Source organism: Sycon ciliatum, chromosome 11 (assembly GCF_964019385.1).
Source record: "Sycon ciliatum chromosome 11, ocSycCili1.1, whole genome shotgun sequence".
In the NCBI taxonomy this organism is placed as follows: Eukaryota; Metazoa; Porifera; class Calcarea; order Leucosolenida; family Sycettidae; genus Sycon; species Sycon ciliatum.
Window position 1 is genome coordinate 23,287,845 of NC_088653.1, and position 18,909 is coordinate 23,306,753.

The following is an 18,909-nucleotide window of genomic DNA, read 5'->3' on the forward strand; positions in this document are numbered from 1 at the left end:
TTTTACTCAAGCGATAATAATCTGGATATCGCGATCAGCAAAAAAATCGAAAGTCCAAAAACTCCACCGCGCCATCTCTCGTTGCCATGACAGGATAATCGCGTCTTTTTTGTAAGGTGACGCGTACATTGTAGAGAGATCTACGCACGACGTGACGTGATCAAGGCTAGCAGAACTGATAAAGAGTGCAAAATAATGGACTCTTGACATAAATGCATAAATAAAAAGCCATAATGAACTGAGTTTATTTGCTGTTGACAAGACATTACTGTACTAATGTTCAATGGTGTTGTAGTGTCAGTGTATTTGTTTGTTTCTGGACTCGACCACTGTGGCTTTTGGCCACTACAATGTATATATCGAAAAGTGCCCGGGAATACAGTAGCCGGCAATACAGTGCGTCAATTTTAATTCCAAGTTCTGAGTCTGTACAGTATTTATAACAATAAGTGCCAGGTTAGCTCTTTTCTCATTTGAAAATTCAAATAATTCTTCATGCCCACGTATAATAAACTACAAGACACTTCCTCAATTTTTCTGAGCTGTATCCAGCTGTATAAAAGTAGAGTGTAGCTACTGAATATCGGTGGTTCAGAACGTTAATTTAAATCTACTATACGTACCATTGATTGTGCTACCACGGGCGAGATGCGTCAACAAGACGGCACCACGAGCCATGCACAGCGCGTTGGACCTATCCTACACACCTGTCTGACTGCGTACGTGCTGGCGGTGATCCTACTGGAAGCTAAAGGTAGGCTAGTGCGTGTACCAGCACCATCAATCCCGCACTGTACAAACCAACACCCTCCGTAAACCAGCTTAATTTTCAGTTACAGTCGTCCCTCTCTAATCCGGCACTTTATAATCCAGCACCCTCGATAAACCAGCACAATTTTCAGTAGCCAAAATGTCCTCTTCATGTACATTGCAGCAGTAAATCAGATTTTTTAATCCAGCACCCTCCCTAATCCAGCAGATTTTCGTGGCACAAATGGTGCCGGATTATAGAGGGACCACTGTACCAGAATGTCCTTTTCATGCATATTGCTGCAGTAAATCAGATTTTCTAAATCCAGCACCCTCCCTAATCCAGCAGAATTTCCATAGCACAAATGGTGCCGGATTTCAAAGGGATTGCTGTAATGTTTCCTTGGCTGTGCAGAGGAGAGTGTATGCACTGGTCCCGGGAAGAGTACAATGTGATTGTCATGTACAGAGCTGCTCAATGAAATCCAGTCGCGTACTCAAGTTTACGCCTTGCACCATTTCGCAGCCCAGTGTTCGCAGGTCTAGGGCTGCGCAACGCCCGGCGTGTACTTGAGTGATACGACTGGATTTCATTGAGCAGCACTCTACTTGATTCATGGTGCATGGTGCTAGTCAAAGCTGTGCAGAAACTGCCCCCTCAGCTGAAACCCGTGCCGCTTGGTATTCGGTTCCGGTCACTCTGTGAGGAAAATCAGCGCCTTGCTTTGCTGTCGCAAATAGGAAAAAGGAGGGGGTGGGGGCAAACAGTTTCCTACCGGTCACACCACGTTTGCGGTCGTGGCTGCAGCGTTCTTGGGCTCGTATCCAAACTGCCTTGACTCGTCAGCCGCTGATTTGCCCAGAAACTTCTCCATGCTGGTGTCAATCTCACAAGTCAACTAGTGACAAGCTTGCAGAACAAAAAACATCGAAGAGAGACTCGAATATCGCGGGTGATTTTTCAGCAGGTAGAGACGTGACAGTATGGGCTCATGTGATGTGTGTATGTGTAGGTGTTCATGTGATGTGATGTGCATGTAGGAGTATGTGTTCATGTGATGTGTCTTCACTCTTCATGTGATGTATGTGTGATGTGTTCGCTGTCCCGTGTAGACATTCGGCAGTATGGGCTCATGTCTCATGTGATGCACGTACTGTAAAACCGGGAATTTCGGTGGTGTAATATGTTCGGTATTTCCCAAAATCAACGGTTCGGGAGCACGAAAATTTTGGCAAACCAGTTTTCCAGATCCAAAAATGCATTTTGCGCACTGTGTGTCATGGCGTGGTTGAATTTTAGGTAGCGTTGTATTTTAGGTAAAAATGACCTGTGCCGAAGTTGCCGAAAATAATTCTCCACCGAAATTTTCCGGTTTTACAGTGTGTGTGATGTGTCGGCTGTCCTGTGTAGACATTCGCCACTATGGGTTCAAATCGTCGTTGCTTCTCGCAGCGTCGTCATCGTCCTGCTCGTTCACGGTCCTGTCGTGTATGCTGGACTTCCTGCTGCTTCTGCTCATCACGGAATATCTGTACTTGAAGACGGCGAGCATGGATCCGGGATTCTTACCCGTAAGATGTGTAGTGTTACCGTGTGTAGTGTTTGTCACACCATTGCCTCTCTCAGCATTGTCTCTCTCAGCATTGTCTCTCGCAGCATTGTCTCTCTCAGCATCGTCTCCCTCCGTATTGTCTATCTCCGTATTGTCTTTCTCAGCATTGTCTCTCTCAGCATTGTCTCTCTCAGCATTGTCTCTCTCAGCATTGTCTCTCTCAGCATTGTCTCTCTCTGTATTGCCTCTCTCAGCATTGTCTCTCTCCGCATTGTCTCTCTCAGCATTGTCTCTCTCCGTATTGTCTCTCAGCATTGTCTCAGCATTGTCTCGTCTTTCTCTGTATTGTTCCTTTTGGTATTGTCTTTCTTGGTATTGTCTGTTTCCGTATTGTTTCTCTCCGTACCAGTAAGATGTGTACGAAAGTAGTGTCTAGTGTTTGTCACACCGTTGTCAAATCCTGCACCATTGCCGCGCTAAAATATGTGGTATGAGCTCAGCACTAGTGCCGTAAAGTGCCGCCAGGGCGCCCCACCATGTCGTCCTTTCGTGGTCGTATTGTGGAGGTGGTCTCCTGTCTGTTGTAGGTCATACGACATGAACCTTGTACACATATTGCACATTCCACACAAAAACCTGCTAAGCGTGACCTCAGTACACTAAGGTTCTCACGCCGGACCAACTTCATTGCACTCTGCCGTGCGGTTTTCCTTTCCCTGGCTGTAAAATCAAGGTGGGGCGCTCTCGCGAGACGGGGCGCTCTGGCGGTACTTTACGGTACTCGAGTGTGGACATGGAGTGACGCTAGCACGCACAGCACAGAAGCCACAGGTAAATCCGATGAGGCCTTTCGTACTGTTAGTCTTGCAATCGGTACATTAGTGATATGAGCAGCAGCAGAAACCTCTCCTTATATTCACACTTGCGCTCGGTGAAATCCGACCCGAAGTGACGAACTGGCGCCCTGAACCTGTTCTGACTACATCCCAGCCCTAGACTTGCAAACACTGGGCTGTGCACTGGTGCAGGGCACTGTGCAGTCCCAGACCTGCAAACACTGGGCTGTGCACTGGTGCAGGGCACTGTGCAGTCCCAGACCTGCAAACACTGGGCTGTACACTGGTACAGGGCACTGTGCAGTCCCAGACCTGCAAACACCGGGCTGTGCACTGGTGCAGGGCGCTGTGCAGCCCCAGACCTGCAAACACGGGGCGGTGAACTGGTGCAGGGCGCTGTGCAGTCCCAGACCTGCAAACACTGGGCGGTGAACTGGTGCAGGGCACTGTGCAGTCCCAGACCTGTGAACACTATATTGCCAAGCTAAGATCTGAAATGTGCGAAACTTGGCACTGTATGGACAGATACTGTTCCGTGCTGCTCAATGAAATCTGATCACGCGACTCAAGTTTGCGCCCTGCACCAGTTCACAGCACAGTGTTGGCAGGTCTAGAGTTGCACAGTGCCCTGTACCAGTGTACAGCCCAGTGTTTGCAGGTCTGGGACTGCACAGTGCCCTGTACCAGTTCACAGCACAGTGTTGGCAGGTCTGGGACTGCACAGCGTCAGGTTTGGGGTTGGCATAGTGTGTAACTGTTATTGATAGTTCAACCAGGTGGGTGGTGACACTTGCACTCTCTTGTATGTGCCATTTGTGTCACTGCTTTTACCGCCTAAAAAGCTGGCTAAAGGGGCTCGCTGCTGCTCATATCACCAGTGTTCCGAATGTGGAGGATAATGGTATGAAAGGCCTCATCGAATGCACCTGTGTGCCTTCTCTGCTTGGTGTGCTAATGTGTGTTCTTCCAACTGAATCTCTGTTCTGTGAACTGAATACAATATCTACCCTCACTGATGAGAGTTTGTATACTCGAAACAGCTGTACGAAGGAATTCAGTACCAACGGACGTGTCACTTTGCTGGTGGTGTGCTGTGGCAACGTGTCGAGGTCGGCTGGAGAGCGGCGCAGTTATGGTGTGCTGTAGTGGTTGATGAAACAACTGAGTGATGTATGAATTTCGAAAAAAAAGTGTCAGCACCGACGCAATCCCCACAGTCATGTAAAGTCAATTTAGTAACCGGACGTTTTCTTTCCCTTCTCATCATGAGGTAAGTACGGGGAATAATGGAAAAATGGTGTATGAATTGTTGTTTTTTCCTCAGCGAGGTAGTGTTGTCCTGCATGCGTAGGGGCTCTGGCAACTTTGAGTATGACGACACTCGGCGGGGCATCAGAAACGTGTCCTTATTCGTGAAGTGTCCTTAAAGTCTCATTATAATTATGTATTACAGTTTGATGGGACTTTGCTCTGGGCATGGAAATTCTGCCGTTATTCGCGAATTGTCGTTACAGTCAACTTCGCTAATAACGACTGCGGATATAACGACAATTCGCGAATAACGACAGAATGTCCTTGCCCAGAGCAAAGCTCCATCCAACTGTAATACATATAATGAGACTTCGGGTATAACGACACTTCGCGAATAAGGACACTTTTTTGATGCCCCGCCGATTGTCGTTATAAACGAAGTTGACTGTATATCCGCAGTCGTTATTGACGAAGCTGACTGTATATGCCACAGTGTGTTGCAATATGGCATGCCTGGTCATGCTCACTAGTTCATCGCACCAGACTGCAACACCACCAACGGGGGAAAGTCTTCCCCGCACGTCTGATTTGTTTTCCGGCAAGGAAACAAGCGGATGGGATTTTCGGTCTTTGACCACTCTGGTGGTGACTGGGTCTGATCTACTCGCCTCCCACCGCTTTCGGAGCTGCATCTGCGCCTTGATCCTTGAAGGGTGGTGGCGTTCCTACGGATGCGGAATACTCGGCCTCTAGCTGGGGCGGTGCGACAAAGGCCAAGAACAAGGGATGTATCTGCTTCGCGGATATCACCGTCATGACTATCAGCAAGCCAGGGTTAAGTGGGGGAGATCACTTTGGGTCGAAGACTTACAGCTGTTGCTGCTGCTGCTGCTGCTGCTGTTGCTTCTGCTGCTGCTGCTGTTGTTGCTGCTGTTGCTGCTGCTGCTACTGTGGCTGCTGCTGCTCCTGCACTCGACTCTCTCTCTCTCTCTGAGTGGATATGATGAGGTCTGTCAACATGTTGACTGGCAAAACCCGCTTACACTAGCAAAACGTGTATGGTGTATAATGAGTACATACTTCGAAGTATCCCCCCCCCCCTCTCTCTCTCCCTCTCTCTCCCTCTCTCTCCCTCTCTCTCTCTCTCTCTCTCTCTCTCTCTCTCTCTCTCTCTCTCTCTCTCTCTCTCTCTCTCTCTCTCTCTCTCTCTCTCTCTCTCTCTCTCTCTCTCTCTCTCTCTCTCTCTCTCTCTCTCTCTCTCTCTCTCTCGCTCTCTCTTCTCGCTCTCTCTCTCGCTCTCGCTCTCTCTCTCTCGCTCTCTCTCTCTCTTCTCCCATGCATTCTTCAGGTGGTGCCACCAGATGACAACACATACCAGTATCGTCTTGCACCTTCGTTCGGAGAGAAGCAATTCCAGACGTGGGACTCGCGCTGTAAGGTTTCCTGTTGCTGCTGTGGCTGCTGCTGCTGTGGTTGCTGCTGCAGCAACTGCTTTGGCTGCTGTGGCTGCTGTTGCTTTGGCTGCTGTGGCTGCTGTGGCTGCTATGGCTGCTTTGGCTGTTTTCGCTGCTGTGGCCGTTCTCAAAAGACAACCTTATGAACACTGTTGTTACCTTGAGATGTCTTGTTTGATTGTTGGATTCTGGTAAAACTGTACTGGAATGAGTGGGAGTTTGTAGAGGTCTCAGTCCTCATTTGTTAGACTTACCTGTCTTTATAAATGTAACTTACTCTCTCTCTCTCTCTCTCTCTCTCTCTCTCTCTCTCTCTCTCTCTCTCTCTCTCTCTCTCTCTCTCTCTCTCTCTCTCTCTCTCTCTCTCTCTCTCTCTCTCTCTCTCTCTCTCTCTCTCTCTCTCTCTCTCTCTCTCTCTCTCTCTCTCTCTCTCTCTCTCTCTCTCTCTCTCTCTCTCTCTCTCTCTCTCACTCACTCACTCACTCACTCATACACACACACACACACACACACACACACACGCACACACGCACACTCAATATCTCACAAAATTGGTTTCTCTTGTCGTTGTCGGCGTTCGCCCCCTTAATTATTTTATTTATTATTCCAGCTCTGTCCAACACTCAATCCACTCACTCGGGTCTAGCGCCATGGCCGCCCCAGGTTGTGCTGCCGCAGCTTTTCTGTGGCCTGTGCGAGCGTGCCGTGCCACTGAGAGCGCGCCATTGTTTGGAGTGCGGCCGGTGCGTGTCTCGCTTTGACCACCATTGCCCGTGGATGGGCGGATGTATTGGCCGGCGTAGTCACCGCTTCTTCTGGACCTTCCTGTTCACGCAGAGCCTGCTGCTCGTGACGACGTGCCATATGTTATGGTATGTGTCGGTTGGACCCCTCTCTCTATTTCTCTCTCTCTCTCTCTCTCTCTCTCTCTCTCTCTCTCTCTCTCTCTCTCTCTCTCTCTCTCTCTCTCTCTCTCTCCCTCCCTCCCAAAACGCAATCTTCTTGGCAGTAGAATCCTAATCGGCTTCAGATTTTTTATTTGTTTAACTAGCAACCACAGCCCTACTAATAATCAGGGGAAGAGGACAACTGAATACAGTGAGTTTGTTGCTGGTCCTATAGAAAGAAACCTGGCAGGAAAGAGGCAGGACTAATCGAAGACGAAGCGCTCACAGCTCAAGGCTGTGATCGTGTTGCATGGACCACAGATCACGTGGAACTTTCGAACCCGGGGTCGAAATGCACATCGTCTTCGGGTGCATGTACGTGTACCAAGATTGCGTGTCATCTCCCTGCGTATTACCACTCTCTGATGTGCATGTCCTCTTTGTCACTGCTGCTCTGCTGTACCCTGTGTGTGTGTGTATGTGTGTGTGTGTGTGTGTGTGTGTGTGTGTGTGTGTGTGTGTGTGTGTGTACATGTGTATTTGTGTGTGCGTGTGTGTACGTGTGTGTACGCGTGTGTGTACGTGTGTGCGTGTGTGTACGCGTGTGTGTACGTGTGTGTGCGTGCGCGTGTGTCTGTGTGCACGTGTGTGTCTGTCTGTGTATGCGTGTATGCGTGTGTGTACGCGGGTGTGCGGTCGCGGGCATGTGTGTGTATGTGCAGGGTATCTATACGGCCGCTGGATTTCTTCTCCACAATTTCCGCCTGGCTGCTCATCAACAAATTCTCCCTGTCTGCCTTGGCAATCAGCTGTGTGGCTCTTGTGTTCAGTATTCCTCTGTTCCTCTTCCATACGTGGCTGGCGGTGACGGAGACAACGACCTGGGAGAGTCAGAGGTCCAGAACAATCATGTACCGCCGCTGCTTTGGAGGTGAGTGCGATGCTACTGATGATGAGCAGGTTGGTGCGAGCAAGTGCGTGCGTGCGTGTGTGTGTGTGTGTGTGTGTGTGTGTGTGTGTGAGTGGGGGAGGGGTGGCGTGAATTCAACCAGGCGTGTGAAATTGGGACAGGTATACCATAAGAAAATGTGTATAATCAGACCTCGCTTATCCCGTCTTTTATCCGGATCCCTCGCCATCCGGAAGAAAATCGTTGGTCACCGATTTACAGCATTTGCCATGCATACATACAGTATGTGTGTTCGATTATCTGGTTCCCTCGCCTATCCGGATATTTTTTGTGGAAACGAATGTGTGCGGTTATGCGAGGTCTGATTGTACTGTACATCAATAAATGTTCGGCGTATAAAATTTGTTGCAGCTGAAATTTTGTTTTGCAAGGTTCAGTGTGACAGTGCATACAGGCAGCAGCAGTACAGGCCGAAAATGTGATGCGGCCGAAATGTGTTTTAGCCCTGGGAGGCCGAAATTTGAATGGGCCAAACATTTGTGAACTTTAATTATTATTATTATTATTATTAGTTGCTTGTTCGCGCTGCCATAAAAAAAAGCTCATCCTAAGCGAGAGGGCTAGAGGAAAAGATAACGATATCGAGATACAGAATCCAAAGAAATCCAATGAGTTAAACAAAGTTCAAAACATGAAAAAGAAAAGAAAAGAAAAAGAAAAGATAAAACCTTACAGTAGAGAAACATAACCAAACGCAGGTTAAAAAAAATGTGAATTAAGACCCTCTGCAGACGACCGTATTTTCTCTAAGTAAGAGCCCGGGGTTCTTGTTATTTCAATGCCAGCTCAACCTGCCCTACTAACGTTATTAGAGACTGCGCTGGTAGAGAGGTTTTGCAGAGCGAACGTTCTCAATGATTTTCGCGTTCCTGGTTGCGAACATTATTGCGAACGTTCGCTCGAATTTTTTGTTTTGCATGATTTTCCTTCCTAGAGATTTTCGTTCCTACATGAAGAGCTAGCGCACGCGCGTATTTGAACCGACGTTACGTTGTGTGGATCGGATCAAGGAGTGTATTTGTTGCGAGATGGGAACGATGGATGGAGATCTAAGTGGTGAAGAGAAAGGTGCAGTGCTCTGCAGTCTTTTCTTACTGCAGGGCAGCTGACAAGTGAAATCCGACCCACCTGAGCGGTGCGCTCACATCGCAAAGACCCCCGGCATGGGATTGTAACACTACGAAATAGAGGCTGCTAGAAAGTGAACGCACCACCGCTCAGGGGGTCGACTTTCAGTTGCCACCGGTTTAGTTCATGACGAGGGAGACTGGGATGACGAGGAGTTGCTGGTGCTGGTCGCTTGTCTTGATTTGTGTGCCGCTCGGGGTCTCTCTGTTGGGCACCAGGAAAGTGGTGATCGCTTAGACTTCAGTTTGCTGGATGATGGCGTTTGTCTGCGCCAATTTCGTTTTACCCTATGAATGCATTGTCTGAAGAAGATTTACAGTTGCTGTGTGAGGTCGACTTATTTCATCTTCTCCATCATCACCTTCATCATGGCCAGCATTGCCTCCTCCTTGCGCGACTCCGCGTTTGGCTTGCGCTCGTCTTCCGCTTTCTTTGCTTCCACGTCAAGCTTGTGCATTGCTTGTTTAGCTTGAAGCTCCTCCCTCTTGAACGCCAACTGTTCGTTTTCTAATGCCAACCGTTCATTCTGTACGCTCTTTTCATGTTTACTTTTCTCCTTTAAGTAATCCACCACCTGTGCCATGAGAGGGGCAGCTCCGCTTGGCCTGCGCTTTGCCAGTGGCTCCAACTCATCCTTGCTTGTTGGTGTTCTGCGGGGTGGGTCAGCCACCCTGCTTGGTGTGGCAGGAGTGGCTTGTGCGATGGTGGTGTTGGTCACAGTGGTTGCAGGTATGTGGCGCCTTTGTTGCACAGCGTCCTGCGTGCGTTGTCGCGCAGCTGTAGCGCCACAGCACGACTGCTTGCTGCTGCGGCAGCCTCTCGTTCCTGAGCCATGGCTCGCTCCGAATATAGTTGGGTGACCTCAGTCAGGAGAATTTGCTTTTCCCCATACTCTTCTGCTGAGCCAGTTCTGGAAGATCGGGATATACAACAAAAACCCAACATGGTAACACATTCACAGCGGTTCAGTAGCTTCATCAGACCATCCCTGATGCCCTTCTTAATTATCCCTCCTAGTCTACCTGCATCCTGGCTGGATAGCTCCCCCCGATACGTTCTCCACGGCAGGAGAGAGCCACGGACAAATGGATTCGGATGCGCCATGATCTGGCGCAACGAAACCACGTCCATTTGTAAATCGAAAAGAACTCCAGTGCCAGTAGCAGACTGTGAGGACCTACAGCTATCAGCAGATGGTGTAGGCGGAGATGAAGTAGAACCGGCCTCCATATCGGAAATAGAGCAGACTGAGCGAACGGTAACGGATTGTGAAAGAAAAAAGCAATTGGTTCACCACTTCCGCGATCCACGAAACCTCCTGAGAACAGCGAAAGTTTGGTTCGCGTTTAGTTCAATTTTCGCGCTCAACGTGCTGAACGTTCGCGTGAAGTTTCTTTTTTCGTGACGTCAAACAAAAATTCTCGCGAACGTTTGCTCTGCAAAACCTCTCTGGTATTGGAGACTGTGTTTTATTTCTTCAATGCTCCACTATCAAGCCAACTCTAGTCTATAATTATAGGCATAAACTGACGATATTAAGACTGATTTTCTCAACCCCAAACTCAGGAATCTTGTCAAACCTGATGTTTCACAATAACGTGGGCACCAGGAAGGAAATATTAGACTGAAAACCTCCTTTTAAATATGTGCTTGGCATGCTGTACTGCTGTTTTGTATGGAGTCATTATATGCGTTGCATACTCCAATTGTGGCCCGCGCTACTATTAGAGACTGTGCTCTTATTATTTCAAACAACCCTCACCCCGGGTCATTATTGGAGACTGGGCTATTGTTGGAGCTGTTCTATGCACATTGCACATGCCTTATTTCTTCGTTTCCTCCGGATGGCAGTCGTGAGTCAGTCAAGTGTCAAGTTCGGCAAGAAGCGTGTGTTCCTCGTTGGAACGACCAACTTCATGACTGGGCTTTTTTATTAGAGAAAATACGGCATGTACATAGAACATGCAGTACAAAATTACGTCAAAGCTGATAGAACCTAAAGGGCAACTTTTTCCCAAGCCTGCATTCAGGCCACATGATGCATGCAACATACGTCCGACCTTTGACCTTGCGCAGTTATGTGCAGTGGATGCGTGAAAGCAGGGAGTCGTACAATGCGAAGTTTGTGCGTTTGTACAACTGCCTGGTGAAAGCAGGGAGTCGTACAATGCGAAGTTTGTGCGTTTGTACAACTGCCTGGTGAAAGCAGGGAGTCGTACAATGCAAAGTTTGTGCGTTTGTACAACTGCCTGGTGAAAGCAGGGAGTCGTACAATGCGAAGTTTGTGCGTTTGTACAACTGCCTGGTGAAAGCAGAGAGTCGTACAATGCGAAGTTTGTGCGTTTGTACAACTGCCTGGTGAAAGCAGGGAGTCGTACAATGCAAAGTTTGTGCGTTTGTACAACTGCCTGGTGAAAGCAGGGAGTCGTACAATGCGAAGTTTGTGTGTTTGTACAACTGCCTGGTGAAAGCAGGGAGTCGTACAATGCGAAGTTTGTGCGTTTGTACAACTGCCTGGTGAAAGCAGGGAGTCGTACAATGCGAAGTTTGTGCGTTTGTACAACTGCCTGGTGAAAGCAGGGAGTCGTACAATGCAAAGTTTGTGCGTTTGTACAACTGCCTGGTGAAAGCAGGGAGTCGTACAATGCGAAGTTTGTGCGTTTGTACAACTGCCTGGTGAAAGCAGGGAGTCGTACAATGCAAAGTTTGTGCGTTTGTACAACTGCCTGGTGAAAGCAGGGAGTCGTACAATGCAAAGTTTGTGCCTTTGTACAACTGCCTGGTGAAAGCAGGGAGTCGTACAATGCGAAGTTTGTGCGTTTGTACAACTGCCTGGTGAAAGCAGGGAGTCGTACAATGCGAAGTTTGTGCGTTTGTACAACTGCCTGGTGAAAGCAGGGAGTCGTACAATGCAAAGTTTGTGCGTTTGTACAACTGCCTGGTGAAAGCAGGGAGTCGTACAATGCGAAGTTTGTGTGTTTGTACAACTGCCTGGTGAAAGCAGGGAGTCGTACAATGCGAAGTTTGTGCGTTTGTACAACTGCCTGGTGAAAGCAGGGAGTCGTACAATGCGAAGTTTGTGCGTTTGTACAACTGCCTGGTGAAAGCAGGGAGTCGTACAATGCAAAGTTTGTGCGTTTGTACAACTGCCTGGTGAAAGCAGGGAGTCGTACAATGCGAAGTTTGTGCGTTTGTACAACTGCCTGGTGAAAGCAGGGAGTCGTACAATGCAAAGTTTGTGCGTTTGTACAACTGCCTGGTGAAAGCAGGGAGTCGTACAATGCAAAGTTTGTGCCTTTGTACAACTGCCTGGTGAAAGCAGGGAGTCGTACAATGCGAAGTTTGTGCGTTTGTACAACTGCCTGGTGAAAGCAGGGAGTCGTACAATGCGAAGTTTGTGCGTTTGTACAACTGCCTGGTGAAAGCAGGGAGTCGTACAATGCGAAGTTTGTGCGTTTGTACAACTGCCTGGTGAAAGCAGGGAGTCGTACAATGCGAAGTTTGTGCGTTTGTACAACTGCCTGGTGAAAGCAGGGAGTCGTACAATGCGAAGTTTGTGCGTTTGTACAACTGCCTGGTGAAAGTACCATTACTAGTATTAGCTGATTTAAAGTTCTCAACTTAGCACTGAAGAACGCGGATCATCTGCAGCACTTCAGAATGCTTGGTGGCGATCGCAAGCAGTGGTGTGAAATGGGCAGACGGATTTGGGACACCGGATAGATCAACATTATTAACAGAACAACGGCGCTTAGCATTTGTAAACTCACAATTCGCTTGTGCCGTTGACTCGCAGGGATTGCTCTCTTTTTCTCCAAATGTGTTTTTGTACTGGCTGCTTTCTGTTCAACTGAAGGTTGCATTGTTGTTGTGTTGTTGTGACTCTCCCGTCCCAGGTTGCAGTCCATTCGATCGCGGCGGTCCCATTGCCAATCTCACACACTTCCTCTTCCCGCCGTCGGCCGATAGTATCGAGTGCCTGGACAATAGCGACACGGAGCAATGGTGGCGAGCGTTTGGCCGCCGCACACACCGCCTTCTGGCAAGGAACTCTGCTGCTGCAGGGCTGCGCGCGCCAGCTGCGTCGGATTATGATCTGGTGTGACGGCGGCGCTAAAGGACTCTCTCAACATGCTGGATGATGTCATTGGTGCACTGCATAGTGCAGGCTGGATGATGTCATTGATATACTGCATAATACAGGTTGGATGATGTCATTGGTGCACTGCATTACATGGCAATGCCATGGCCTACCATGTGCCGCCAGTCGATATTCTGGCCCGCTTTTGCCATTGCTCCACCTCGACTTAAGCAACAGCAGCAGCAGCAACAACAACAGCAACAGCAGCAACAACAACAGCAACAGCAGCAACAACAGCAGCAGCAACAGCAACAACAACCGCAGAAACAGCAGCAGCAGTAGTGGCAGCAGTGGCAACAATTATCTTGGTGACCAGTACAGATCCACTTGTGCTTGGAATAATGACATCATCATCCTCTACAGGTTATGCAACAATGTCGTGCATGCACTTGTCTGTAGCGACATCATCATCCTCTGCAGGTTGTGCAACAATGTCGTGCATGCACTTGTCTGTAGCGACATCATCATCCTCTACAGGTTGTGCAACGATGTCGTGCACTTGTCTGTAGCGACATCATCACCGCTGTCATCTTCCCGCCATCATTGTTGTCATGACCATTATCTCCTTGCGGATACATTGACGGATGTCTGTTCCAGCGTCAGCATAGAGCCCCGTTCATCAAGGGCGAGGTCTTTCCGGCAAGATGGACGAATATCTCGGATCAGGCTCGACTTGATGAGAACGCCAGAGACTTCTGGATGCGTTAGCAAGAGGCAGTTTGGCGCGTTAGCAAGAGGCAGTTTGACGCGTTGGCAAGAGGCAGTTTGACACGTTGGCAAGAAGCAGGTTGACGCGTGGGCAAGAGGCAGTTTGACGCGTTGGTAAGAAGCAGTTTGATGCGGTGGCAAGAGGCAGTTTGATGCGGTGGCAAGAGGCAGTTTGACGCGGTGGCAAGAGGCAGTTTGACGCACTGGCAAGAGGCAGTTTGACACGTCGGCAAGAGACTGTTTGCGCGTGGGCAAGAGGCATTTTGACGTAGGGGTATTTTATCCTAATGCTTCTTCCTATGCCTCCAAATTCCTCGGTGAACTTTTCCACCAGTGTGAAGGGTGCCAAACGTTTACGGAGAAAGAATTATCATAATTGAACATGCTGCCACTGCACCAGTAGTAATGCTAGTCTCCATAAACGGAGTAACAGCGTTCCGGGACGGGTACCTCTGCGTTCGGCTTCCAGGTTGACTGGGCGCAGTTACAGCTATTCAGCGAGACCGGTGTGCTATTGTTGTCGGTTGTCATTTGCGTTGTTTCGGTCTGCCGTGTTGTGTGGTACGGGGGCTTGTTTCGCCGCCCGTCATCGTGCAATGCACGCGTGTCTTGAATCTGTTGATGGTATGACTCGCGCGCGTGTCTTGAATCTGTTGATGGTACGACTCGCGCACGTGTCTTGAATCTGTTGATGGTACGACTCGCGCACGTGTCTTGAATCTGTTGATGGTATGACTCGCGCGTGTCTTGAATCTGTTGATGGTACGCCTCAAGGCGTGTGTCTTGAATCTGTTAATGGTACGACTCAAGGCGTGTGTCTTGAATCTGTTAATGGTACGACTCAAGGCGTGTGTCTTGAATCTGTTCATGGTACGACTCAAGGCGTGTGTCTTGAATCTGTTGATGGTACGACTCGTGTGTGTCTTGAATCTGTTGATGGTACGCCTCAAGGCGAGTGTGTTGCTCCAGTACACGTACCGGTATACGTGAAAAAGGATTTCTGTCCATTGCTTGGGGGTCGTCCACAAATATCACTATTATTCTAGAGAAGATATTGTTTCGAGGAGGGGGCCTGGGCCCTGTCCGTCTCATCTTTGTGAAAAAATTATCGATATCTCTACATAGACATGGATTGGACGGGCACTGTGCAAATGTGTAGGTTCTGCATACCTACAGAAAGTGAACGTCCACCTCACCATGGCCACAGCGCGCACACTGTATAGTTTTTTTCTGTTGTTTTTTTTTGTCTTGTCAGAACGTCCCTGGTACATGGTAAGACGGAGAGCCCGAACGCAGAACCTTTTTTAAATTATTTCACGGAGAAGGCGGAGAGCCAGAACGAAATCGAATATCGCTACAAGTACGATGTAGCGATATTCGATTTCGTTCAATTAGTAGTTTTAAACCTCTTGTAGCATGAAAGCTAACCTAAACGATCCACGGGGCCGGTTGATCTACGGTAGCACTTGTTTGCGTCACTAATTTTTTGCAATCGCCTGTCCCCGGGGGAAATCGCGATTCCGCGGCCGCGTTTTTTGTGATTTTTTAAAAGAGCGCGCTTTCCGCGATTTCCCCCGCGTTTGTTGAACTTTTTTGTTGCACTACACGTACACACAGTGCACTGTTCGGTCAGCAACGTCTCATCGTGGCGGCTTTGTACTCAAATATTATGACGACTGCTTACACCAGAGACTTGTAACTGATTGATTTCACTACATACTGAAAATTGCCTCATATCAACTGCAAACTTGCTGCATATCAATAATATTCACCGCAAATTCTGGGATTTTTCCGCGGACAGAATCTCTCAGAACCAGGGAGTAGTGGTATTGTACTACTCCCTGCTCAGAACCAGCAACTTTACGGTAGGAAATGTTCGCGGAGCACTGTGGCCTCACATATAAACCAGGGAGTCGTCAAATACCATCAAAATTATTTGACGACTCCCTGATATCAAGAGTACATAACCCCATTATGTGGGGTTATGTACTCTTGCTGATATCCACCCACAGTTGAGGTTTGATTTCACGACGGTTAATATTTGCGTTATGCTCTTCTCGCAAAATAAGCAAACATTTTAAAATATGTCTAAAACATTGGGCAGTTTACAGTTTGCTATACATGTACTGTATTATACAGGGAGTCGTAAAATACCGGTATTTTACGACTCCCTGGTATTAAACGAAATTTTAGAATACATACAATGTAGGTGGCTGTGTGGGGTGTTTATGGTACAAATTACGTCATTGTGCGATGGGCTTATTGCCAAACAGGTGACGGAAGTAAAATTGAGAATCAATAAATCAATGTCATCTCCCCTGGATCTGAGAAGGCTCACACACCACCACCATTACATCCCCCCCCCCCCCCTTCTGAAGCTTTAGGCTTCACAAGGTGCACACACGCAAACACAGACACAACACACTCGTAGCGCGAAGTTGGTCGACGGCCGTGGCACATCGGACAGGACTATGCTTATATGCAGACGGTAGGATATCAGCTCTTGTAAAACATGTATCACGCATCACCCACATCACGCATCACCCACACACACCCACCCACAGAATACAACGTAAGCGTACAATGTGCAAACAGCAAACACACACACACACAGAATAAGAACTGCACAGTGAAAACAGAGAATGCTAAAAAAATGTACAGAAAGATGAGAATCTGTAGAAGGAGAGAGCTCGGCATCGAGCAACGGCACACTAACAAACAATTACGTTATAGGCTGTGCTGGGCTATCCCAGAACTCCTATGCTTTCAAACACCAAAAAAACTGAACAGAAAAAAGGGAAATTCCCTCAACTTCAGAAAAGGGAAAGAAAGAAGCATTACAATCATAGAAGTCATGCGAGCAAAACCAGCTCATTGGATTTAGAATGATAGACTGCTTGCACTGCCCAAACAGGAAGAGTAATCCGAAAGCGATCGTCACCCCTGGTTACGATCAGCACCATCGCCATGGTGATAACACAGTCAGTACGTGCTTGAATAATATGAGAAGTAACAGTTTACTATGAGTACTACTAAGTACTAGGTTCAGCCTACATTGTACATTTCCACACTCTAGCGCTACACTCGATAGAGCATTATCATACACATTATCTATCCTGGGTACTGACTGGTGCTTATGCTGGGCGGGCATTGCTGGGCACTGAAGGGCGAGGGAAAGGGGGGGGGGGCAGAGTAGAGCAGAAAGCCTAGAGTCAGCACGAGAGCATCCCTCTGGCAGCGGCAGCAGATGAAAACACAAACATGGCGCGCGGGCGCACGCTACACTCGCGCACGCGCTTCGCGAGCAAAAACAAACACGCACACATGCCGTCCTGGTGCTGGTGGCAGCAGATGTTCAGACGATGAACTTGTCAACCGTGCCAGGCCCCAGTCCTGGCGTACGCGCAATTCGAAAAATTTACTACCAAAACAAACGGGAAAATTAGAAGAAGCGGCGAGACCGATGTAGCACATCTCACACACGAAAACCAGAACATTTCGGATTGGACCCAAGCAGTGCAGAAGGCGGCAGCGGCAATGGCGACGACGATGACAGTGGCATAGGCGTAAGCAGGCACCAACAATACAAGCGGAGATTGCGATTCATTTCCAGTAACTACAACCAGTTTCGGATGACGTTGTGCAGCCAAATGCGAGAACGAGCGACGCCAACAAACCAGAGCTGTGTGTTCATCATAGCGGTGCGGCCGCCATCGCCCCGATGATCAAAACAACAACAATAATAGGTACGGTGATGCTGAAGATAGGCAGCCGGCGGTGGTGGCAGCCAGGAAAGAGAGAGATTGGTCACGATAGCGAGCAACACGGCCGTCGTCCGGTGGGACAGAATACACACACACACACACCTACGCACACACACACACGCACAAGTAACAGCTATCGGCAATCCAGCCATCGTCATTGTCGTCAGCGCTGCTGTCCTGGCCCGAACGCCTCGTCGTCATCGTCACACACTTGGCCGGGTAGGAGTCAAACGTCAGTCTCCAGACCGTCAACGACCGTGTTGGCTCCCGGCTCTCCCCCGCCAGTGATTGTCTTCACGCTCAGCTGGCTGGCGGCCGACCGGCGGTTTGCAGCTGGCTCGCGTTTCGGCGAGGTCATGGCAAACGGGTCACTACTGCCACCGACGGCGTTGATGACAGACGGGCGTCTGTCCACCTGGCCTCGGAACGCGTTGACAACGCGAATCTGTGTCTGCACACGCCATAGTGAGCGCATCCACAGAATCCTGCAAGCGAGACGGGCAGAACAGAACCACGCAGAGCAAGAGAGAGAGAGAGAGAGAGAGAGAGAGAGAGAGAGAGAGAGAGAGAGAGAGAGAGAGAGAGAGAGAGAGAGAGAGAGAGAGGCATGCAGGCGGGGCGAGGAAAGAGAGATTCTCTGGATACTAGGTTAAAAAAGTGACCACATGCTTTTCAGGGGATAGATGCAGAGATAGTATCAACTTCACCCCCTTCTCTTTCCATGTCACTGTGCAACATACAAGTGCATCAAACCAGCACGGAAACATCACAATTTACTGGAAGACATGTACATTATATAACGAGGAAGTACATCTAACGTTTTAACGGATGACATTTATTCGTTATAATACGATCCGTTGAGGCCGTACTGCTTCATATATGTTGTGTGCGGATATGCCGGAATACTGCAAGATCGTTACCAAATCTTCTCGTTAACCTACGAATTTCGGACAATCGTTAAATTTGCGACTCGTTATATTAACATGTCTTACAGTAGCCCGAAAGATCGGCCCTAACGGTGGTTATGCCCAGAACAAGGCAAAGAATATAATTATCGCAATCGCAGTTGTATACATTTTCTCCAGGCTCCAAAGGGTTAATTAACGGAGACGTTTACAACCGCTTACTTGGCATCAATGCGTTCCGGTTCCGGAATGGCAGGCTCATTGCCGATCGTGGGTAGCGGGTGTTTGGGAACCGAGACGACTATCTGATTGATTACAAGTTCGCTGCAGCCGAGGAAGATGCACCACATCCACTGCTGGGCTGAGAGGTGGGTTGTGCGGAAGGCTATGCCACCAAACTCAGTTATGATCACCTGGACAATCAGTGTCACTGCAAAAACAATCAGCAACACATCCACACGCGCAAACACACACACACAAACACACGTGCAAGCACACACACACACACATACATATACACGTTCACAACAGCAATGGCAATGCGAAGTGACTGCGAAATGGC

General features: G+C 48.7%; 2 protein-coding genes across 2 annotated transcripts in view; one reads left to right on the forward strand and one right to left on the reverse strand.

The window, feature by feature from the left end:
- The first annotated feature begins 252 nt into the window (after positions 1-252).
- LOC135827603 (palmitoyltransferase ZDHHC12-like) lies at positions 253-14,798 on the forward strand. The gene is made up of 6 exons (XM_065340073.1): positions 253-754; positions 2,162-2,322; positions 5,739-5,823; positions 6,455-6,716; positions 7,454-7,662; positions 12,726-14,798. Exons 1-6 carry the CDS (start codon positions 649-651, stop codon positions 12,932-12,934), a joined length of 1,032 nt encoding a protein of 343 aa, XP_065196145.1. The 5' UTR covers positions 253-648; the 3' UTR covers positions 12,935-14,798.
- Positions 14,799-16,113: 1,315 nt separating this feature from the next.
- LOC135827594 (plasma membrane calcium-transporting ATPase 4-like) overlaps positions 16,114-18,909 on the reverse strand; it is a 16,359-nt gene continuing 13,563 nt past the window's right edge. Inside the window, exons 13-14 of the mRNA XM_065340065.1 lie at positions 18,570-18,777; positions 16,114-17,927 (exon numbers count right to left, since the gene is read on the reverse strand). Coding sequence (XP_065196137.1) covers positions 17,669-17,927; positions 18,570-18,777 — 467 coding nt within the window. The 3' untranslated portion in view covers positions 16,114-17,668. The remainder of the gene's footprint in view (positions 17,928-18,569; positions 18,778-18,909) is intronic.